General features: G+C 38.9%; 1 protein-coding gene across 2 annotated transcripts; it reads right to left on the minus strand.

Moving 5' to 3' along the window:
• Positions 1-1,061: 1,061 nt before the first annotated feature.
• On the minus strand, positions 1,062-5,792 carry LOC105060802 (LEAF RUST 10 DISEASE-RESISTANCE LOCUS RECEPTOR-LIKE PROTEIN KINASE-like 2.1). Of its 2 annotated transcripts, none has more exons than XM_073250809.1 (2): positions 4,858-5,792; positions 1,062-2,733 (listed from the first exon to the last, which is right to left on the minus strand). In XM_073250809.1, the coding sequence occupies exon 2, from the start codon at positions 2,418-2,420 to the stop codon at positions 1,296-1,298; it is 1,125 nt and encodes a 374-aa protein (XP_073106910.1). In that variant the 5' UTR covers positions 2,421-2,733; positions 4,858-5,792; the 3' UTR covers positions 1,062-1,295. The 2 variants fall into 2 exon arrangements, with proteins under 2 accessions (XP_073106910.1, XP_073106911.1); XM_073250810.1 differs by having other exon boundaries at positions 2,475-2,733.
• Positions 5,793-24,845: the final 19,053 nt, after the last annotated feature.

Below are 24,845 nucleotides of genomic sequence, written 5' to 3' on the forward strand. Positions count from 1 at the left end.
AGCTTTACTTCAATGAAGAGAGGAGAAAAATAGAAAAGGCTTCTTCAGAAAAGAAACAGAGAAAGATTCGTATCTGAATGAGAAGAAAGAATACATATTTATAGAAGAGCTTTTACAGTATTCTGGTCAATGGAAGTGACCATCCAATCCAACAGTAACAATCATTCAGATGCCCAATGGTAGAAAACTCTAACAGATAAAAATATGAAATAACAGTTATTTTTCAGATGGATAAGAATAAGGAGTTTGAAATATTTTGAAACATTTAATTTAAATAAAAAAAGTAACCAACAACACAAGCCCCCGCAAAAAAAGAAAAAAAACGTCTTTGTTTGCCAAAGAAAAAAAGAGAGACAGCTTTTTGTAAATATCTGGATTATATAAGGCCCTGATTTGTCAAATTTGGCCAGCAATTATTTGGAGTTTAAAAAATTTCCTAGTTGTCAGGAATTATATATCATTTCTTTAGGGAATTGCAAAGAATTATATATCATTTCTTTAGGGAATTGCAAGGAGGATTCCCTCTGCATTATAGCTACTTCTAAGATGTGATCATTATGCAGTGCGAATTGTACCTACCACGGTTACTGGATCATAGATTTTCAATAACTATGCCATCCCTGAAAGACCATGACTGTCATCTGAAAAAAAGCACAAACCTTGATCATAATTTTATAGCTACATGAAATATTAAAAAAATTGCATAATAAAAACTATCTGATTGACTGCCATCATAAGGCAAAATTCAGTGTCAGACCTTTTCTCTTTCTTTTTTCCTTTGCTCTATTTATTTTTTTTTAAGAAACCGTGATAGAATCCATGTCAGATTTCATCAAAACTGATGAAACAGGGGTCAAAAGAAGCAAGGCTGGAAACAGGGAAAGAGACCGGAAAAAGAGAGAATGAAAAGAGAGAAGATGCTTGGAAGCACCCGTCCAGAACAAGACCTCATTCCAAACCCGCACCTCCAGGAGACCCTGAAACTAAATTCTATAGCCTTTCCGAGGTAGAGGGAAATAAACCAAAGAGAGGCTACAACAGAGCATATGGAATTCAACTCGGAGACAAAGTTCAAACTGCCATCAATTTTACATGGTTCAGATTACAGAACTCAACATAACAAACAGAACGCAACATTGATTCATATTCTTCAACTATCTTAATTTTTATAATGTAAAGACTAAGTCGCACATACGTTGTGTTATAGGGTTATCATTATTCTAGCTGAGCATCGTTTCTATATATCCTACAACTTACCCAGTGAAAGGAGCAAGCTGCAAATTATAAATCCAAATTCAACTCAAGAGAAATCCAGGACATGTTGTCCGAGAACCATGACACGCACTTGGATATTGCTCGTCTATTTCATTAGAGGAATCTCCAGGACTTGATGTCAAAGGAGAACCATGGCATGATCTTAGGGGAGAAGATAGACAGGGCTTGGGTGGCATTTGTACATCACCGATGCTTCCTTCCAACATGTTCACCACCCTACTCATGGAAGGCCGATTGGAAGGCAAAGTCTGTATGCACCACAATCCCACTAATATCATCTTCCTTGCTAATTCTTCCTCCACATCATCAGCTATTCTGCATAATTTTAGAAAGTGGTCCAGGTTCGAATGCTTGTATATCCAGTGTGGAAAATATATTTCACTAGTATTTTCTGCTTTCACTTCAAGGTTTTTCCTACCTCCAACCATTTCAAGCACCATCATGCCATAGCTATAGACATCAGACTTGCTAGAGATGCCACCGAAGTTCCTGCAGAATACTTCTGGTGCAATGTAACCCACCGTTCCTCTGGTCCCATGGAGAGAGATGCTACAATCTCTTGCAGGGCACAGCTTTGCCAACCCGAAATCAGAGATCTTGGGACAGAAATCTTTGTCTAGTAATATATTGTGAGGCTTTATGTCGAAATGTAGTATTTTGGTAGTACATCCCAGGTGCAGGTACTCTAGCCCTCGAGCAATGCCAAGCGAAATATTGTATAACCTCTCCCATTCAAGACGTGTTGTTCGCGGTTCATCAATATATATGAATCTTTCCAGAGATCCATTTGGCATGAACTCGTACACAAGAGCTCGTTTAGACCCTTCCGAACAAAAGCCTAGCAAGGTAACAATGTTAACATGGTAAGTCCTGCCAATGCTGGCTACCTCATTGATGAACTCCTCACCATTGCCTTTGGAGTCAGTCAAGACCTTCACAGCCACCTTGCGGCCATCGTCAAGCCACCCTTTATACACACAACCATAACCTCCTTGTCCTAATTGAAACTTAAAGCACTTGGTCATTCTTTTAATGTCCGCATACCTGTATCGTTTCAGAGACAGGGGTTCACAGTTCTTTAAGAAGTTCTCCACCTTTTGCGTGCTCTTTGATTTCTTCCAACTTTGACGGCATTGACAAATCATGAAAATAAGGAGAGCAAGGACAGAGCTTCCAAGAATTAATGTTGCAACTGGAAATGAAGGTAAGAAATTAGTTTTTGTTTCTGAAATGGTTTGATGTTAGCTTAAAGAGTCATATGTTATATGCTTTAAGGTATTAGGGTTAGTTATTGCATTAAGTATCAAGAAGATCTGGTCTAAGCTGGTGGCTGCTGTTGCAGCCTCCTTTATCATCAAAAAGAAAAAGGTGTCAAGAAGATCTGGTATAAGCTGCTTCCAAATAGAAAATATGAAGTGTTACCTGAAAATCCAATCCATTCCAAAATAATTGAATGCCCTGCAATACCAATAATCATCACATGAAATGACTGAAGAAGTACCAAAAAAACAGCTACCTTATCTATTTCAACCAATTTCTATTCAGTAAGTATTATCTATCTGCATTTTTTTAGGAGGCAAGAGAGGTTATCAGTCTGCAATATATCCTCATATTTCTGGTAGAAGACATTACAATCTATATCAAGTGTTGGCCCTTTGTAACTTCTTAGTTTACTTAGTCAAATAGCTCTAGCCAATTAGTAAAGAGGTACGTGTTGATGCCCTTAGAATGAGAGGAAGAGAGGGTTGAAAAGTAACTAGTTAGATCTTGAAGAAATAAAGGTACGAGGTGTCTGATAAAAGCACAGCTGCTTCCTAGATGAGGAACTTGAACCTTGTGTGAATTGGGGCTTAACCAAATGGTCACACCCCTTTTCTTAGAAACAAAAGATTATCAACTTCAACCAAATTAAAACAAGAATGATTCATCAGACACGTGGCCTAAATCTGTGCCTTCTTACACCAGATTGAAAATTAGTACATTGAAGAACCCTGTTCGAAGAGTCAACAACCATTGGATCTATTTCTCAGTCCCCTCTGATTGTCCAAACCTCATGGATATTTGTCCTGAAGTCAGAAAAATATGTAGGAAGACTTAAATCCAAGCATGATATGCTTCAGCACCACTAGGCTTGCTTATCAAAAAAGAAAAAGGAACTAGGCTTGTTACCATTATGTGTAAATTTCTTTTGTCATGATAGCATTTCATCTTTGAGACATATCAATGCAACTCCTATCCTTCATCCAATGCAACCATGATGAGAAACCAGAAATAATTTTCGAAAATACTACTATATATATATATAGATATGGGCTAGGCTCAAGTTACATCCACTTTTGAGTTGGACGATAAAATCCTATATGGATGATCCGAGTTGTTGGATGTAATATACTACCTCTAAATTGCTAACACACCAAAAAATATGTACTATAAAAATACATAGCTTATGGATCAAGTGGTCATTTTTTTTCATATTATTTAAATTTTTTAAGATTTTCAGATCACATGATGTTTTGTATATAAGCAGTTCAAAAACAATAGATCACATCTAATGACTTAAATCATTGTAGGACTCCCATTGTCTCGTGCAAAAAAGGTGCGACTCTAGAAGATTTACACAAGTTGTAACTAGCTCCTAATCATATATATACATACATACATACATACAAATGTACATTCATAGATACATATATAAGTATATGTATGTATGTGTATATTGATTTTTAGAAAGTCAAAGGTCCTCCACTGTACTTTTTGAAGATTTAACCTTACTTCAGACACCTATCAGAAGCGTTTCTCAGTTTCAGAACTCTTGTATTTTGCCCTCTAGGTGGGCTCAGCTCAACCATCCTCCCATCATGCATATTAGTTATTGAATTTCTTCCTTTAAAAGGTAACAATAATTGCATTTTCTTGAACCATTTATCTTTTTCCTATTAATGTCACCAAAACCCCCTTTCTTTTTCCCTTGTATTTCTTTTTTTATAAATACGTATGACTGATACGACCTAGTCAAAATTGGGGTGAGGGTGGAACTGAAATAGATCTCTGCAATCCAACACCTATTGACATTACCGATTTAACCAGTTGGGGCCCTCTAAAAGGCATCGAACCAATATTTTTCAAGTTTTACTTTATGGCTCCAACCCTCTATTCTTTATTTAGATCACCTTACAATAGATATAAATGTCTAGCCGCCTGTAGACTTTCCTGTTTTCCTCATTGTCTCACTGTTTTGGCCTTCTAATTTGAAATATAACACGCCAGTTTTGGTGCAAATAAAATTGGGCGATTCTCCCTCCCTTCCATTAAAAAAAAAGAAAAAAAAAAAAAAAGGAAGAAAGAAAGAAAGAAAGAAAGAAAGAAAAGATTTCTCAAATCTAAGCAATCTTGTTTTACTCTTTTCTCAATCATGTAGAAGAACAATGGGCTTATGGTTTGAAAAAGGATCATGAGAGTAAAGTTTGAAGAGTATATATGAAGAAAGTGCTACAATCAATTCGGAGAAGTAAGCGTCTTAACTTAGGAAGCACAAAGAAGAATTTGAACAAGGAATATGAACTAGAATAAAGGATTACTCACCATAGCAGTCTACGAGTTGTGCTCGGCCATTACTGCAATAGCAAACGAATTGATTGCTAATGCCATAACTGCTATTGATATTTCTCCGGCCACAGAACCCACCAGATAGCTCACACCACCGGCACTCTCCATCCATGGTTGAGTTCCAGGCCACCTCGAAGCCCCGCCGCAGAACCTGATCAACATCTGTCAGGTTGCTCGCCTTAAGCAGCGGTTGCTGTACTGGTACCACCACATTCTCACCACAATCAGACTGCATCGGAACCTCACCCTCTGGGAAAACATAAGAGGGCCTCTGGCCGTAAATCTTCTCAGGGCATCCCCACTGTTCCCCTAAATAGGTGGCCGCAGAGCAGTTGAGTAAAATGGTGACGCTGATGTCATTAGGAGTCAGATAGAAGGGAGGAGCCGACGTCCAAGGCCAGAACGTAAAATTCTGACGAGGCACAGGACATGCAGTCACATGGTAGACATCGGTTCCAACGATGGTGAGAATTTTGTTCACATAGTCGATGTGGAGTATGTAGTAGGTGGTATCAATGGAGAGTGTGAGGACAGGGATTCCATTCTCACAGGAGAGCTGGAAACCTTCATGGCCGCAGTGCTCTGACTTGGTGTCGTTGCGTAGCCAGAATGGGTAGCTGATGTTGAGACCATTCCCGCAATCAAAAGACTGGCAGAAAGGTGAGAGTTTGTAGGGATTCTCTTGGGTGATTGCATTGCAGGAGCGAAAAATCTGTAGCAGCAGCAGGAGGTGAAAAAGAACAGAGGACATGGTAGAAAGAGAGTAAAAAGTAAGACTAGCTAGACGCACTAGTTTACATATCCATACCCATGGTAGGATAAAATAGAGAGCTCAAGAAAATAATATTGAAGAATCAAACAAGCAAGAACTTAACACTTCATTGATCAAACAAACATAAATTATAAAGAGACTAATTTTGGAGATGTTAAACACATTATTTGCTCACTTTGATGAATGAATCCCTTGTAGGTATATATAGAGTTTAGGATCATACTAGAGTGACTCTTGCGTATCTAGACTCTATTTGTCATGACTTTTCTGCAGATTCTATTAGCCACCCAAATTTCCAAGAAATTATCACTAGAAAACTTCCATATGACCCTTCATTTACTCCATCCACAAGCATTTCCATGCACCTTCTTGGAAATATGGTAGTTGAACCAAGAGAGTTGGCCTGTTACGTTAGTTGACAGCAGTCTTGGTCTACTTATGACTTGGACCAGGTCCAATCGCCTTAACACGCCGCATAACCCCTTGTATTTTACCAATTCCACCAGCCACCACAAAATTTTATTCAGATTCAGAAAAATTTACGGGGCCTGAAAAAAATTCAGGCAGGATGACATAATCAGAGATTCGTATGAGAAGAGCAGTTAAGCATCTTGGTGGGTGGTGAAAAAAAAAAAGCTAGAGCGTGAAACCAGAGTAATCAGAATAAACAGAAGGAAGAAGATATAATCTGTTGGACGGTGGGAAGAAGACAGGAAAAGTTCCTACAAAACTTCGATTAAGCTTCTCACTGCAACCCAAATATTTCCGAACTCCGGCATTGCTGTGGTTTTACAAAGCACCAACCAATCATTGAATAAGTTCCAGGTGGTTGAAGCAAAACTGTCAATAGAAGACATCTTGTGTAGGAAAAGACGAGCATTATGCTCTTTCCAGCAGGACCATGCAACTGCCGCCAAGAGCATGAGGTGATAAGCTGAGTTTTTTAACAAAAATTACTTAGGATCCAGTCATGACATCGGAACTTGAAAGATGACTGAGGATGAAGAACCCGGAGGACAGAGCAGATTGCTTTCCAAATATTTGACAAGAGGTTGCAATTGGAGAAGAGGTGATCAATAGACTCTGTTGCAGTGCTGCAAATCCCACAGCCTCCTAAATTCTGTCCAAGCTTTTTGCCAAGAACTTCTCTGATATTCAATTTGTTTTTCCAACGAGACCACATGAAGCATTTGATTTTCAAGGGTGCAAAGAGATTCCAAAGAGGGGAAGCAAACTTGCATTTGGCACAGGTGGAAGTATCTGAGCGCCCGACCTTCCAACATATCCTTTCATCTTCTGAGTTGAAAGTGCCATGTTTAACAAGTGAATGAGCTGCTGAAATTCAACATGGGCTTCAGAATATGGGTCAGAAGGTGGTTTAATCGTCCATCTGTGGGCACGCCGTCTAAAAAAAATGTGCTACAGTGCCATTTCTGCTTCAATTTTGCGAATGTAGTGCAGGGAATAAGATTTGAAGGGGTGCCTCGCACAGCCAGTTGTCCTTCCAAAAGAGAGTTTCTATGCCATTCCCAACTATGTGTTGAATTTTATTCCAGAAGACAAGTAAAGCTTGTATGACATCACACCAAAAATTTGAGTAATGTTGTATAGGCCTCCAACTGCATGTGAGTGTCCAAACTTTTTATGATAAGTCAACCACACCTTTTTTTTTTTTTTTCCAAATACTAGACCCTTTCGATAGCATCCTCCAACCCCATTTAGCATGGAGGTACTTAATTAAGTGGTATCTTTTACGTCCAGACCTCCTTCATCCTTGTGCATGCACATGGTTTTTCAATTTACTTTGTCAGAGAGGCCGCTGGTAGAAGAAGCATCGCTCCATAGAAAGGATCGCCGATAAGAATCAATCCTCTTGGTATCCCAAGCAGGTAATCTAAACAAGGACATATAGAACAGAGGTAGTGAGGTGAGTATAGAGTTCGCCAATGTTAGCTACCCCGCAAAAGGAAGAAAATTAGCTTTCCAAGTGGCCAATCTTGATTCAATGCGCTAGATCAAAACAGTCCAGTTAGCTTGGATAGTCTTTGTTAGGATTTGATGCCTCGAGATTCAGTCCACATTGAGCCCACAGCGAGGTTCGCGGCGAAAAACGGAGTCCAACGAGACCAAGATCACCTGAATCGGAGCTCGGATGGAGGAGATACGAGTTTTTGAAGTCGGCACGAGAATCGAGGCAGCGGCGAACCGCCGGCGACCGGCGGCGGACGGCAGCGGCGCGCGGGACGCGCGACCCAGGCCCGCACGGGGGGGGCCCGCGGCCTAGGCGGGCGTGCGGCCCAGGCGCGCACAGGCGTGGCCCAGGCCCGCACGCGCGGGACGGCCCAGGCCAGCGGCCTGCTGGCCCCCTTGCCCTGGTCCACCGTGGACCGGGCGGTCCACGGTGGGGCCTGTGGACTGCGTGGGCGTTTCCCATGCGTTTCTCGTGGTCCACGGCACTATTCCGTGGATCGGAGCACGATCGAAGGGCCCAGGGGGCTCCCGGTCTTGATCCGACGGTCTGGGACGCTGATTTGGCTTGTTTAGGACTCTTAAACCTAATCTAATTAGGTTTTAAGCTCTGTTTAACCCTTTAAAAGGGCCTGAGACGAACAGAGAAGGAAGTGGTTCGGTTTCTCACCGTACAGAGCCGTACGAACCCGATAGAAGAGAGAGAGAGAGGCGAGGGCGCTGAGAGAGAAGGAGCAGGAGGCTCCTGGACAGCGGTCGCCAGGCACTTCAGGGGTTCAAGGGGGTCTCCAAGAGAGAGAGAGCTTTTGTGAGGGAAACTTCAGGTGAGAGAGAATTGGGTGTACAAGGGTTGAGGGTGAGGTCTCCTCTTGTAAAATTTCTTTTTCATAGTGAAGTTTGCATGCCTCGTAGAGGCGAGCCCTTTTGTGGCTGATCCACGTATTTTGATTGTTTTTCTTTTATTTTGTTTCTTCTTTCTTCCTGCTGCATCGCGTGGTACTGAAAGGATCTTGGGAGGTGGTGTCCTAGCCAGACATCCACCCAACAAGTGGTATCAGAGCAAGACGGTACAAAGATGCAGATTGCAGCGGTGGTGAGCAAGACTGAAGATGGAGAAAACAGGAACAATCAAGATGGAGATCAACAAGTTTGATGGTAAGAGCAATTTCTCCTTGTGGCAGGCAAGGGTGAAGGACGTGCTCATCCAACAGGGGTTGATCGATGCTCTCTTGTGCGATGAGAAGCCGACTACCATGGAGGTACGGGATTGGAAACGGCTACAGATGCAGGCGGTGAGTACCATCCGCATGTACCTGGCGAATGAGGTGGTGATCCATGTGCTGAGCGAGACTTCCCCGACGGTGCTGTGATCGAAGCTCGAGGAGTTGTACATGGCGAAGTCTCTCACCAACACTCTTTTCCTCTGGAGGTAGTTTTACCAACTGCGGATGACTGAGGGACAGAGCATGCAGGAGCATCTGAGCCACTTCCAGAAGATCCTCACCGACCTTCTCAGCGTTGGCGAGAACGTTGAGGAGAAGATCAGGGCGCTGGTTTTGCTGGCGTCGCTTCCCCCTTCGTACGAGTCCTTGGTGACTGCTCTTCTAGTGGGGAAGAGCACTATCAAGATGGACGAGGTCACTGCGGCGATACTCCAGAATGAGGTTCTCAGGAGAGAGAACCCAGCTTCGAGCTCAGGTGATGGTAGCTTAGCTTTGGTGGCTTCTGGAGGAGCAGGAGGCGGTAGACGGAGCGACAGGAGATCGCAACGAGGGCGGTCTAAGTCCAGGAGGGACTTGAGCAAAACCAGGTGTTATCGGTGTGAGGAGTTGGGGCATCTAGCCAGAGATTGCCCTCAACTGAAAAATTGGACGGTGGCTGCTGTAGCGACGGCCGGCAGTGATTCAGATGGAGATATCCTGGAGATATCTGACGAGGTATCTACTTCTTCTCAGTAGTGGATATTAGATTCTGTATGCCCCTATCATGTGTGTTGCAGAGAGGAGCAGTTTGACTCCTTGGAGAACAGTGAGAGCACTGTATATCTGTCGGATGGATCGAGCTGTGCGATCAGAGGCATTGGGACGGTCAGCTGGAGGACACATGATGGTGCAGTGAGGAGATTGGGGGAAGTCCGATACATACCCGATTTCAGGTAGAATCTTATCTCACTTAGTAGACTGGATTCGAGAGGCTACAGGACGGTAGCTGGTGGAGAAATCCTGAGGGTGCTACGCGACGATAGGATTGTGCTGGAGGGGAAGAAGGGGAGCAGAGGATATTATTACCTGGCAGGGAGCCCAGTGCGAGGTGGAGCTTCGGGAGCCAGGTGGAGCTCAGAGTGAGGTGGAGCTCCATGAGGTGGATCGGGCACGAGACAGGAGACTCGGGAAGACGAGAGGTGACATCGCAAGGTGAGATTCCTATTGCCGCAGGACGATGCCCCGAGCAGGTCTCAGGTCAGGAGGAGCACAGCATACGATGGAGATGGGATCGAGCAGCCTGGCTCGACTCCCATGTTTGCCCATCCATGATCAGCAGGCGATTGCCCCAGGGCATGGGGGCGAGGAGATCCAGAAGCTCTCGAAGTTTGGAGGAGGCCGAATATCGAGTCGAGGTGGAGATTGTTAGGATTTGATGCCTCGAGATTCAGCCTACATTGAGCCCACAGCGAGGTTCGTGGCGAAAAATGGAGTCCAACGAGACAAAGATCACTTGAATCGGAGCTCGGATGGAGGAGATACGAGCTTTTGAAGTCGGCATGAGAATCGAGGCGGTGGTGGACCGCCGGCGACCGGCGGTGCGGCCGCAGGCGGCGGCGCGCGGGATGCGCGACCCAGGCCCACGCGGGACGTGCGACCCAGGCCCGCACGGTGGGGGCGCGCAGCCCAGGTGGGCGCGCGGCCCAGCGGGGCGTGCTCAGGCCCACGCGCGCTGGCCGGCCCAGGCCAGCGGCCTGCTGGCCCCCTTGCCCCGGTCCACCGTGGACCGGGCGGTCCACGGTGGGGCCTGTGGACCACGTGGGCGTTTCCCACGCGTTTCTCGCGGTCCACGATACTATTCCATAGACCGGAGCACGATCTAAGGGCCCAGGGGGCTCCCGATCTTGATCCGACGGTCTGGGATGCTGATTTGGCTTGTTTAGAACTCTTAAACCTAATCTAATTAGGTTTTAAGCTCTGTTTAACCCTTTAAAAGGGCCTGAGACGAACAGAGAAGGAAGTGGTTCGGTTTCTCGCCGTACAGAGCCGTACGAACCCGATAGAAGAGAGAGAGAGAGAGGCGAGGGCGCTGAGAGAGAAAGAGCAGGAGGCTCCTGGACAGCGGTCGCCAGGCACTTCAGGGGTTCAAGGGGGTCTCCAAGAGAGAGAGAGCTTTTGTGAGGGGAACTTCAGGTGAGAGAGAATTGGGTGTACAAGGGTTGAGGGTGAGGTCTCCTCTTGTAAAATTTCTTTTTCATAGTGAAGTTTGCATGCCCCGTGGAAGCGAGCCCTTTTGTGGCTGATCCACGTATTTTGATTGTTTTTCTTTTGTTTTGTTTCTTCTTTCTTCCTGCTGCATCGCGTGGTACTGAAAGGATCTTGGGAGGTGGTGTCCTGGCCAGACATCCACCCAACAGTCTTGTACTTTCCAATGGTAGGCTGAGGTACTTGATAGGAAGAGACGAGACTTCACACTTCAGCCAGGCAGCACACTCCTCTCCTAACTGGGATATCAATTCAATGAAGGACATCAAACTCTTTTGAAGTTGATAGCAAGTCCCGATGTTCGCTCTTTAAGATGGTGATAGAGGGTCCCCTTGCTTGTGACCCCATTTACCATGAACCCAGTCTCTAGCTTCACCATTTACAGTAGCAACTACCTTCAAGGAGAAAAATATATTTTGAATCCATCCAATCCACTTAGATGGCAAGTTGCACTGACTCCGCACCTTCAATATGTAAGCATGAGAGACTGATCAAAGGCTTTGGAAAAGTCAAGTTTGCATATCAAACCATCAGCTGAAGCTCACCACGAATGATAGATAATCTCAAAGGGACAAAGGAAGTTGTCCAGGATAGATCTACCTTTGATATAAGTTGTTTGCACGAGGTCAATATGGGAGTTCAGGAAAGGTTGTAATCTATCAGTTAGGACTTTGGTGAAGATCTTCAAGCAATTGTGTATTAGATTGATTGGCCAAAAGTCAGAGGTTAGAGATGTAGATTCGATCTTAGGAATGAGAGTGAGAGTGGTGTAAGTTATCCTACGAAGATTGAAGTTAACATCATACATCTGTTGAAAGAAAGATAAGAGGTCCACATGTACCAAGTTGAAAAAGGATCACCATAAATCCATCGAGGCACAGCTTTTGTCATCTTAAAAACTAAATCCATCAGGGCCTGATTGAGCTTATCTACCGTGCATTTGCTCTGATGTTTTCCCTAGTCGACTTGGACCTGGTCCATGCAATAACCTAAGGTGTACGAGGAGAATAACCTATGGTGGAAAAAAAGACACCAATTTGTGCTCTTGATGTTGCCTACCAGGTGGCATGAGAGACACGTTGGAGACTTCACCCTTGAAATCCATCCAAGGGTGAGGATCTGTGAGACCTTGAATTATTAGATGTATGTCTTAAAAGTCAATAAGACCAACATATGTATTTATTCTAGAATATAATTTTATATTTGATCTTTTTTTTATATTAATAAAATTGAACTTTTAATTCCATTCATGTTGTGTATGTATCTATGAATCATCCAAGGGATTAATAAAATGATGACACTATTCTTAAGAGTTGAGAATTTAAAGAATATATTATTAGTGATTGATTTCTAAATGCTCTCGATTAATGAATTATCATGAAGATGATGGTTGATCTGATGATATTGGTGCACTGATTGCTTCCCTTTTAGAGTAGATGAGTCTTGAGTCTACAATGTGGGGATACTAGAGCGAGAGAACAGGTGATTGTTAGGGAACAAGGGTACTAAATATGATCAATATGAGAAGTTACTTGGATGTCTGCTCACTTGTGAGTAACTTATTTGATGTTATAGTAGTATGATTAGTCCTTTGACTTACGCGCCTCAGTTTTTTATAATACGGTTATCGTAGTTTAACTATACATATACTTGATCCCTAGCCATATGGATCCTTGCGGTGCATATTGGCTGCAGTAGGTTTATTGTAGGAATATGTTGTGTGTGTATATGGAATCTGTCATTCTTGGTAGATAACAAAGTTGGTCCTATTTGATTTATGAGATTAAGTTCACAAGATCTTGGTAAGGTAGTGTGAATAGTGAAATTTTTTTTTTTATCATTTTTACATCAAGAATTTGAGTCGAATAAATTTAACACATGACAGATGATGGAGTTTAATGAATAGTTGAAACTAACCTTGCAATTTTTTCTACTTTCAATTGTGTTATAAACTCTAATTCTAGTTCTCATTTATGTACTCTAATGCATGATCGAAAGAAAAGTAAAGGACTGAGGGAAGGTGAAATGACCCTATGAATTGACAATGGGGTAAGAGTTGCTGCTGTGACTGTAGGCATCCATCCTTTAGGACTACCATATAGTTATAGTTTATTACTTAGAGACTGTTATTATGTATCTACTGCAAGCCATTTGACTTTTGTTTCTTCATTAGCACAGGATAATTATCTTTTTAATTTTGATAAAAACTACTATTCCATTTATTTAAGAAATAAGTTATTTACAGGTGGCTTTATGATTGATAGTCTCTATTACTTGCATATGAATATATCTATGAATGTTTTTAAGCAAATAATGAGTTCTGTCGGATCTAAAAGATCTAAAGATGAGATGAACCTGAAGTATATATGGCACTTCAGGCTTGATCATGTTGGAGAGGAAAGAATTAACAAATTGAAGAAAGATGTGCTTTTTTGCTCATTAAATACTATGTCATATGTAGTTTGTAAATCCTGTCTTCAAGGATAGATCACCAAACTACCCTTTATGGGATAATAGGAGAGGACCACTAAGATACTTGCCCTAGTATACAATGATATGTATGGTCCATTTGATATGTAGGCCTGGGATGGTTATCTTTATTTCATTACCTTTACTAATAACTATTCACAGTATGGGTATGTGTATCTTATGAGATATAAATTTGAAGCTTTTAAAAACTTTAAAGAATCCATATATGAAATAGAGAAGCAAACTGAAAAACTCCTCAAGATTCTTGGATTAGATTGAAGAGGTGAATAGTTTAGTGTTGAATTTCTAAACTATTTCAAAAAAAATGGCTTAGTCTCATAGTGGACTCTTCCTGGAATATCTTAACTCAATGGAATATCGGAGCAGAGAAATCGAATTCTATTAGATATGGTTTGATCTATGATAAGCTTTACTAATCTTTAATGAATAGGATTTCTTCTAAATCTATTCTTACTAAGAAACCAAATCTTGATTATCTCAAGATTTGGGGATGTCGGCTCATATCAAACGACTACAGGTAGATAAATTAGAGGCTAGGGCCAAGAGAGCTCATTTCGTTAGATATCCTAAAGAGTCTTTGAAATATTATTTTTACTTCCCAAAGGATCACAATATAGTTGTGAGCCGATATGCTATCTTCTTGAAAAAAATAGTTAATTCAAAATGAAGATAGTAGGAGAAAAATTGAGCTCGAAGAGAGAGTCTCTGAAGAACAACGAGTTATAAAATTTACAGAACCTATTCAAGCTGAGCTAGTACATGCACTATCTCCTCCATTTCATAGATCAAGTAGGATATAGAGGAAATGTTTCTCATAGGAGATAGAGAATATAGAGATGATTACAAAACTTATAGTGGGATGATGTCAGACATCGACTCTAAGAAGTTATTGAAAATCAAGAAGTCAGAAACTAACTCGATGCACTCCAACCAAGTCTGGACCTTAGTGGATCCATCAGAAGGTATGTACCTATTGGATGTAAATGGATCTACAAAAGAAAGATACATTCGCATGAATGGTAGAGACCTATAAGACAAGGCTTGTAGCATAAGACTATAGTCAACATGAAGGCATTGACTATCTAGAGATCTTTTTATCTATAGCTATACTAAAGTCCATCCAGAAGCTGCTTGCAATTGTAGCACACCATAATTATGAGATCTGATAGATAGATATGAAAATTATCCTCTTGAATGGATATCTTGAGAAAAATATTTATATAGAGTAGCTTCTGGGTTTTACTTTTAATGATGAAAATCATAAGGTATGCAAGTTGCAAAGGTCTATATATCGACTAAAGTAAGTATCTCAAAGTTGGAATACTCGTTTCAATGATGTGATCAAATGTTTGATTTTGTCAAGAATAAAGAGGAGCCATATGTCTATAAGAAGGTCAGTAGGAGTGTTGTTGTCACATTTCTCATATTATTCATGGATGATATCCTTATGATTAGAAATAATATTTTCATACTGACTTTAGTTAAGATGTGGTTGTCTAAAAAATTTTCTATAAAAGATCTTAGGGAAGCATTCTATATTCTAGGGATAAAGATCCATAGAGATAGATCTAAGAAGATGCTAGGACTCTTTTAGAAGATATACATAGAAGAGGTGCTAAAGAGGTTCATTATGAAAAAAAACTTCAAAAGGAAACTTTTATCCCTTGGGCATGGGATTCAACTCTCTAAGAAGATGTGCATCACTATATTTGAAGAGATTTAGCGTATGATCAAGATCACTTATGCTTCAACTATAGAAAGCCTCATATATATCATGCTATGTATGTGATCTGATATAGTCCATGCTATGAGTATTACAAGTAGATACCAGTTGAATCCAAGCTAGGAGCAGTAGACAGCAATAAAAAGCATAGGCAGTAGACAGCAATAAAAAGCATACTTAAGCACTTGAGAAGGATTAAAAAAATATTCCTAGTCTTTGGAGGAGGAGAGTTGAGGGTACAAAAATTTATAGATTCAAATTTTATATCTGACTTTGATGATAGAAAGTCTATGTCAGGATATGTATTTTTGTGCTATGGAGGTTCGATGAATTGGAAGAGTTCCAAACAACCAATCATAGTAGACACCACCATGGAAGCTGAATGCATCACTACTTTTGAGGCTTCAAAGAAAGTCTTCTAGTTTAAGAAATTTATTATAGAATTAGGTATAATACCATCGGATGCCATAACACTCCACTGTGACAATAATGACACTATAGCCCTAGCTAAGAAGCCCAAATCTCATCAGAAGTCTAAGCACATAAAGTGACAACTTTGCATTATACATGATAATTTTGAGAAAATATACATCGAGGTGCAAAGAGTAGACTCCATAGATAATATAGTAGACCCACTGACTAAGCCGCTTAGCCAGCAAAAGACTGAAGCCTATCTTAAGAAGATAGGGCTTAGGTATATAGCTGATTGGTTTTGGTGTAAGTAAAAAATTGTTAGATATATACTTTAGATGCCAATCTAATACATATATGTATTCTAGGATATAGTTTTGTACTTAATTTTTTTTGATATTAATGAAATTAGCTTTTAATTCAATTCATGTTGTGTATATATTCATGAATTGTCTAAGAGATTAATAAGATGATGTCATGTATTTTCAAGAGTTGAGAATTTAAGACATATATCATTGATGATTGATTCTTAAATACTCCCGATCAATGGATCATCATGAGAATAGTGATTGATCCGATGAAATTGGTGCACAGATCATTTTTCTTTTAGAAAAGATAAATCTCAAATCTATAGTGTGGAGATACTGGGGAGTACAGATGATTGTTAGTGAACAAAGGTACCACGTATAACCAATATGAGAAATCATTTGGATATCTACTTACTCGTCAGTAACTTACATAATGTTGTAATAGTATGACTAGTCCTTAGACCTACGATGCCTCGGTTATTCACAATAGGTGGTATATGCATGGTCCCTAGCAAATGGGTCCTGGTGGTGCATGTTGGCTGCAGTAGGTCCATTGTAGGAAGAGAATGTATGCCTATAGTAATCTATCATCCTTGATAGATAAGAGAGTTGATCCTATATGATTTGTGAGATTGAGTCTAGAAGATCTTAGTCAGAGTAGTGTGAATAGTGAAAAAAGATTGTTTGCCATTTTTACATTAGAAATTTGAGTCAAATAAATTTAATATATGACAGATGATGGGGTTTAACAAGTAGTCTATAACTTTCGTCTAGTTGAGACTCATGATAGAAGGACTATATCGTGTGTTAGCTGCATCTAGAGGTTCAATTCAATTTTATTTTACTGGATTGTTACTATATGCTACTGGACATCACTGATGAACTATGAGACCCATGAGAAGTATCTTGATAGTTGATAATTCTTATTGAGATGAGTTGGAATTATTCTGACCCATAAAAAAGAGTTTCAATAATATCGTGAATTAAGATCACAATATATCTCACTGCTAGATAGAGTAGAACCTATAGGTTACACACATAAGAGGTTCTAACTAATCAGATGGCTGGATTGCGATATTTAAATCACCATAGGATCTGATTATCAATATGATTGATAATTAGACTGCTTTGTAATTGTTACAAATTAGTGGTCCTAAAATCCAAAAGTTGTAAGAGAAGACTTACTAATAGTTAGTGAGTTTTTAGAAGGACTTATAAGCAATTATTGTAATATTATTTAACTTGATTTGATCAAATTAAATAATTAAGATTAAGTTCAAGTCAAATTAAATTGGAATTTAATTTGATCAGACTCTGTTTAAGTTTGAGTCAAAGGTTTGACATGTCAAAGAGTTGACACCATCAAACCTTAAAACACTTGGACTCCTAACAAACTTTGATCAATCAAAGATTAATCTGTCAAAGTGTTTGATGCCTAGAAGGACTTTTCATGCCCTATATGAGATCTAGCACACAAGAGAGTCGGTGCCCATTGAGAAATCTAATGTGAAAGTATCCCACACCCCCTTTGGATTCCCAACACCTCACGCTCCAAGAGTTGGACACCAAGGAGTTTTATGCCTAAGGGTGGACCCCAAAAAGGAGTTTCTCGCACTAAGAGGTGGCGGCATGCAATCTCAGGTGAGGAGAAATGTTAAATTCTTGTGAAGATTTTTCAGCAATAAGAAACAAGAGAAAAAAATTCGCCATCACGAGAGAGATCTCTACAAGTGAGCTAGCACCCCGGTAAGTTCAGAAACCATTGATTAGATCAAAATCTTATGTGGATATTTAGAGAGACTGGATGCTTGTATGGCTTCAAAAAGATCGTAAAGATATTTATGATCATCAAATCACATTAAAGATCTAGTTGCATAAAGGTGATGATATGATCTCACATTCTATTTTTAATCTTAATCTTAAAACTATGAGGGATTCAGATTTTTCATGTTGTTTTGAGATGAGATCTCATGTGCTTAATAGAAAAGTTATTATTATTTTTTCACTGTGCATTTTAACCATTTTTGAAAATGAATTGCTAGTCGGCCAACTCATTTGCCAGCTGGCCAACCCATCCTTGAGCTTGCCTATTAGGTGGTACCCATTTCTCCTAGCACCGAATAGGGAGGGGGGGGGGGATCCCTTGCTTTACTTTTTTCCCCAAAATGAGCTCTCTCTTCCCTTCTTCTTCTTCTCTCTCGCTGTCTCCCTTGGAGACTCTTTCTTCTTCTTCTTCTTCCTTCTCCTCTTCTTCTTCTTTCCTCTCCTTTGGTGTTGCTTGCTGCCTTATTTTCTCTCATTAAGTAGGTAAGTGTAATAACCTGCTAAAAAAATATAGAAAACTTGACCCTAAACCTCTTGCATGAATCTCAAAGCAAGGAAAAAGAAACCAAAAAAAATAAAAAATTAAACCTCACTTGCTATGCATGTGAGGTAGGGGAAGGAAGACTCCTGATGGGAGTCTTCCTCATTGAGAGTCTTCTTCTTCTCTATTTTCAGCTAGGAGAAGGGATCCTAGGACAGTCAAAACCTTCGATCTATAGTCTATAAAAAGGTCCCTTCCTCTTAGTGTCACCTTGCCCCAAATCCCTTCCATTACTGGCGAGAAATCCTCAGATTGTTTCTTGATTTTCCATGGGGGGTCTTTAGGATTTTTTTGACAAATCGGCTGTTCAATCTCATCAGAGCCAAGGTATGGTTGAGATGCTTCTCTTTCCTTTTTTCTAGTCAGTAATGGGGTCATCTTGCTCAAGTTTAGCCCGACAAGGGGCCGGATTAAGGTAAAATAGAGTCATCCCCTATTCCTCCTCTTTTCTTTTCTTCCTTCAAGCTGACGATTATCATCGGACTTACTGAGCTCGAGTTGTCGGAGGGCGCTGCTAAAGTCGAGGTAGGGATGGGTTGCCATCATTGGTGCGATCGCATATATAGGGGAGGAGTGGTTGGCTGTAAAGCCTTCAACACCCCCTCTATTTTTTCAAGTAGAGAAAAATGAAAAAAAAAAAAAGGAAAAAAGAAAGGAAAGAAAAGAAAAGTAAAAAAGAAGAGTTTTCTCTCTCTTTTCTCTCTCCTCTCTCTATCTTCTCTCCACTTTCTCTCTCTATAAGTTTCTCTCTAAATTCCTTCTCTCCTTATGAATTTCTTTCTTTAAAAATCTTATAGATCAGTGGAGGGTCCAAATATCTAAGTAACTTAAATCAATTGGTTGACCTTAGGAGAGATCCTAGATTTATGATGTTTAGAAATTTTTTCATAATTTTTCTATCCTTAATCGTACATGATTGTCCATAATTATATAAAGATGCTATTATTTCTACAATAAGATGTCGAGTGAAATATTTTGATTTTGAGTTCGTAAATCGAGGAGTTCATCAATTACTATATCTAAGTCAATCGTTAATAAAGGTAAGAATTCTTGGACACAAACATCTGTATATTGTTTACGTTTGTATTATATGTTTTGATTTCTTGTGACTGATTTTGATGAATATGTGACTGTTAGTATGATTACATTTATTTTTTATATATTTTTATTGATAGCTTTTCGGATGGTTTGGATTGTGATATCGACTATTAGATTTTTGAAAAGAACATAATATGATACAATATTTTTTGGTATAATTAAGATTTATAAATTGATGATCAAAAAAGGGGTATTAGGACTAGCCACTAGTCATGTTAAACTAAAAATAGCCTCATCATGGGTTAGAACATGGCACTAAGAGTAGCCTACCATGTTCAAATATATGGTACTGAGAATATCCCGCCATGGACAGATACATAGTATTGAGAATAGCCTATCATGGACAGATGTATGGTATCAAGAATAGCATTAGCACAGGTAAATATGTGGTATTTGAGTTTACCACCATGGGCTAGAGTGTAGATATTCTTGGTTTGCCACCAAGGGTTGAAGTGTGGTTATTCTGGTTTGCTATCGCAGTAGCATGGTTTATTGTTTGCCAGTCACGTGCACAAGCATGACCATGATTAATCCAAAATCCTAAAAACAACTGCTAATTGATCTAGATTAAGTTAATGAGACATAGATGATAAGATGTGGAACCATAATTAAGTAAAAGAAGCTTTACTTAATTATATGTGTGCAATATATTACTTTTAAAAAGTTGGATATTTGATGAGATGTGATGCATATTTTTGTATACATTGGTACTAAGTTATGTTGGATGCTTGACATGAGATTTTATAGCTAATACTTTCTTTTGATATTGTTTATATGCTATTTTTAAATTATTATTATATTGGTGTGAGTGTGTGTAGAACTGGGCTGAAAAGCTCATCATCTCTTTTTCTTTTTTATTCTTTTTTAGAGTTGTAGGATGTTTGTGAAGGAAAAGCAGGCAATTTCATGCATACATTTTAAAATTTTAGTAGAAGCAAATTAGATTAAATAATTTAATCTACTATACATACTTTAGATCAGATCTAACAAACTACCTATTCAGGATCGCATGACATAAACAACATGCCTAATCTAAAATTTAGCAAGCATTGATCACATCAATACAATAGATCATATCTAGTCATTGCATTTCCAACCCAATATCTAAGCATGGATTAAAGATCGCCACTGCTGATTACCATGGATCTGAGGTTCTTCTAGTCCTGCAATAGCCATATAGGTTGTCCGATCTTTACGAAAGTTCATACGAAGCTCAGATTCGATCGATTTCCATGGAGTGCTAGCTCTTTGCAGAGACTACTTGATGGTTGAACGAACTCCTTCTTCGAATCTCATGGACACTTTCAGAGGAGAAGAGAATGTTAAAGAGGAAGGTGTGGTGGAAGAATATTAAGATGAGACCCTCTCTTCTCACTTTTCTTTCTTCCCGAAACCCTAGTTCAGAACCCTAAAGAGCCCACACCTGAAGACTCACGCCCAAGAGGAAACTACTTTCCTCTATTTCATGTATAGAAGGCCCACCCCCACTCTATGTTTCATGCTGCACTCAGAAATATTTTCATGGTAATCCTCTCCTTTGTCACACAAAACAAAAGATCTTTTATGGTGGGTGATGAGATAGTTAGAGGAGATAGGATAAAGATTAGTTTAAACTCAAATTCAAATCCTATTTGAATTAAATTCAAACTAACCTAATCCTATCCAGAGGGAGGGCAACAAGAGAGCTATGGCATGGAGTTTTTCTCATGCAAAATCAGATTTTGCGATAAGAAACATGGCATGGAGAAAAGGAGTTGATGCAAGGTTTGAAATTCAAACCCATTTGAATTTCCATTCGATCTAATTTGGTCCTCATCCAAATCAAATTAGGTTAGATCCAATTAGATAACTTAACCTAATCTTATTAAGTACCAAATGAACTTAATTAAATCTTAATCTAATCAAAAATTAATCGAGCTCAAGTCCTGATCAAATCAAAAATCAATCTCTCTTAATGATTTAGTCATCTTATAATCTAATCAGGTTAAACTTAATCAAATCTAATTTAATTAGATTTAATTTGAACCTCATAGTCCAATCAAATTGAGCTAATCACTAATCTAATTACTAATTAATCCTTCTATAATTTACTAACTATTAGTAAATTAATTTATCACAATCTTTGTATAAGGTTAATTATCAATCATATTGACGATTATATCCTTGAAAGATTCTCAATCGTTGATCAGCCATCTAATTAGATAGGAACTTCTATTGTATGTGACCCCATAGGTTCAAACCTAAGTCGGTAGCATAGAAATAAATTTTTATACTAATCGAAATGACCATCTAACAATGATACCCGACATTCGGATAGGCTGAATGATTGCAAAGCAACATTCAAGAACCTTTGGTATATGGTTATTGTATAATTAATCTCTTTGACCCTCAATGCTCAGGATGACTTCAGAATTAAACTGTCAACTCTTAATCAGTACAATCATTTTGTATCTCAATCTTATAAATTCTGTGACTCCTCTCAAGGATTATCCTGATGAAGGTTTTACTAAATTGAAACACAATGTAGAACTATCTCCTGAAACTAGGAGCGGTCAATCCCATCTTGACTCACATACAGACTTCGTAAGTACTTGACTGTGTCCAAAAATTTTTCATCACTGAATTAAAAATTTAGGTAGTCCGGTACCAAAGCACAGTGAGTTGCTTGCAAGTCACCATGGTGATCTCAGATTGGAGGAATACTTATATCCATATATTTTGTGAGCTACTCTTGACAATAGAGTGCTCCACAGTTTGATTACATTCAGTGCAAATATACTTCTATATTTTACCTGCATACCATGTTAATATCCCCACACTCCTTAGTTACAAGGACAATCAACCCATATGGCACACAACATCCTATATTTGATAAACGTTATTGTCCTAGTAATAACATATCAGTTGGTCATGAATAAGTTTAAGAACTACATGATAAATCCTCCTTTATTGATTGAAAGTAGTTTTAAGGACTTCATCATAACATAAGAGTTTAATAAGAAGATATAAAGATTTATGATGAAATTATTAAATAATTTTTATTAATTTATAATTCATATATAATTTATAAAAAGTATAATCAATCATTTATAGATAGATGATTAGCTTTAGAACATATTTTTCAACAACTCTTACTTAGATTAAAGTCAATCGAAACAGTATGTAATACCCATCTTTTTTTTTGTGATCATTGAACTCTTTAATTCCAAGGGTTTTAGTAAATGGATCAGCTAAGTTTTTATTTCCATCGATCTTCTGAAGCTCAATGTTACCTCGATCCATGATCTCACGGACAAGATGATAGCGACGCAGAATGTGTTTGATTCTCTAATGAGACTTTGATTCTTTCGCTTGAGTTATGACTTTAGTGCTATCGCAATATAGTAGAATAGGACCATTAATAGAGGGTGCTACTTCAAGCTCATCGATGAACTTTCATAATCAAATAGCTTTTTGGCAGCATCGGATGCTATGATATACTTCACCTCGCAAATAGGATTGGCTACTGTGTGCTGCTTTAAATTTTTCCAGCATATCGCCACATCATTTAGAATAAAGATATAACCCAACACACTTTTACTATTATTATGATCTATCTAAAAATTTAAATCAATATATCCCATAAGTTTTTAAGTCAGAGTCCCTATAAATGAGCCATTGGTCGTTAGTATTTCTCAAGTACTTAAGGATGATTTTTATAACTTTCTAATGATTCTTACCTGGATTAGATTGATACCTACTCACTATCCCTAGTGAGTAGGCAATATTCGATCTCGTACATATCATGGCATACATAATAGATTTCACTATCGAGGCATATGAAATTCTACTCATACACTCTCTCTCTTTTGTAGTTGTCAGACAATCCTTCTTAGAGAGAAAAATTTCATGGCCTATCGGAAGATAGCCCTTCTTAAAATTTATCATGCTGATCCGCTTCAGCACGATATCAATGTATGTGGACTAGGACAACCCAAGAAACCTTCTAGATTTATCTCTATAGATCTTTATCTCTAGGATATGGGATGCTTCTCCAAATTCTTTGTGGAGAACTGAGATGACAATCAAACTTTTATATCTTCTAATGTAGGGATGTTATTCTCAATTAAGAGAATATCATCCACATACAACATAAGGAATACGACTGCATAATCATTAGCCCATTTATAGATATAAGGTTCTTCTCCATTCTTAACGAAGCCATACATTCTAATCATCTTATCAAAATGCATGTTCCAATTCTGAGATGCCTACTTTAATCCATAAATAGATCTTTAAAGCTTGCACACCTTTGATTTATCTATGGATGTGAACCTTTCAGGTTGTATCATATACACCTCTTTATCTAGCTCTCTATTTAGGAAAATAATTTTGATATCATCTATCAGATTTCATAATCAAGGTGTGCCGTCGCAAGCATAATCCAAATAAACTTGAGCATTGCCATAGAAGAAAATATCTCATCATAGTCAATAGCATAACGTTGATGATATTTCTTGACAATCAAACGAGCTTTATAGGTTTCCACACCTTTTCATCTATGCCCCTTTTTCTTTTGAAAATTCATTTATACCCTATGAATTTTACCCCTTCAGGTGGATCAATGAGTATCCATACATCATTGATCTTCATGGACTCCATTTCGGACTTCATAATCTCAAGCTATCTATCAGAGTCGAATCTTTACATGGCATCTATGTAGGTGATCGGATCTTCGTTATTTTCATCAAGTTCAATAGGATCACTGTCGTGGATCAAGAAACCGTAGTATCTGTCTGACTAACGTGGTACTCTATCAGATCTCCTCAAAGGTGCCTCTACAATGGGCTTTGAGTTTGATCTAATCAAATTCAGTTCTGTATTTTTACTTGTTTGTATCAGTTCTTCTACCTATCAAACTTCATCAAGTTCAACTTTAGTGGCATTAGTTCTTTCCTCAAAGAACTCCTTTTTCAAAAAGATTGCTCTATTGCTGACGAATACTTTTTGTTCATCAGCAAGAAAGAAGTAATAACCCCTATTTTTTTTTAGGTATTGAATAAATAAATATCTATCAGATTTAGGTCCAAGTTTATTTATTTTTAAATATTTGACATAAGCCGAACATCTCCAAACCCTAAGGTGTGTGAGTATCAGCTTACGTCCTGTCCATATCTCATATAGTGTTTTATTTACAAACTTACTTGAAACTTTATTAAGTATATAACAAACAGACTCTAGAGCATATCTTCAAAAAGAGATCGACAGACTAGCAAAGCTCATCATGGATCGAACCATATCTAATAATGTTCGATTCCTCTTTTTAGACACTCCATTATGTTAAGGTGTCCCAGGAGGTATCAATTGAGAGAAAATTTTATTC

The sequence above is a fragment of the Elaeis guineensis genome, chromosome 1 (genome assembly GCF_000442705.2).
Source record: "Elaeis guineensis isolate ETL-2024a chromosome 1, EG11, whole genome shotgun sequence".
Lineage (NCBI taxonomy): Eukaryota > Viridiplantae > Streptophyta > Magnoliopsida > Arecales > Arecaceae > Elaeis > Elaeis guineensis.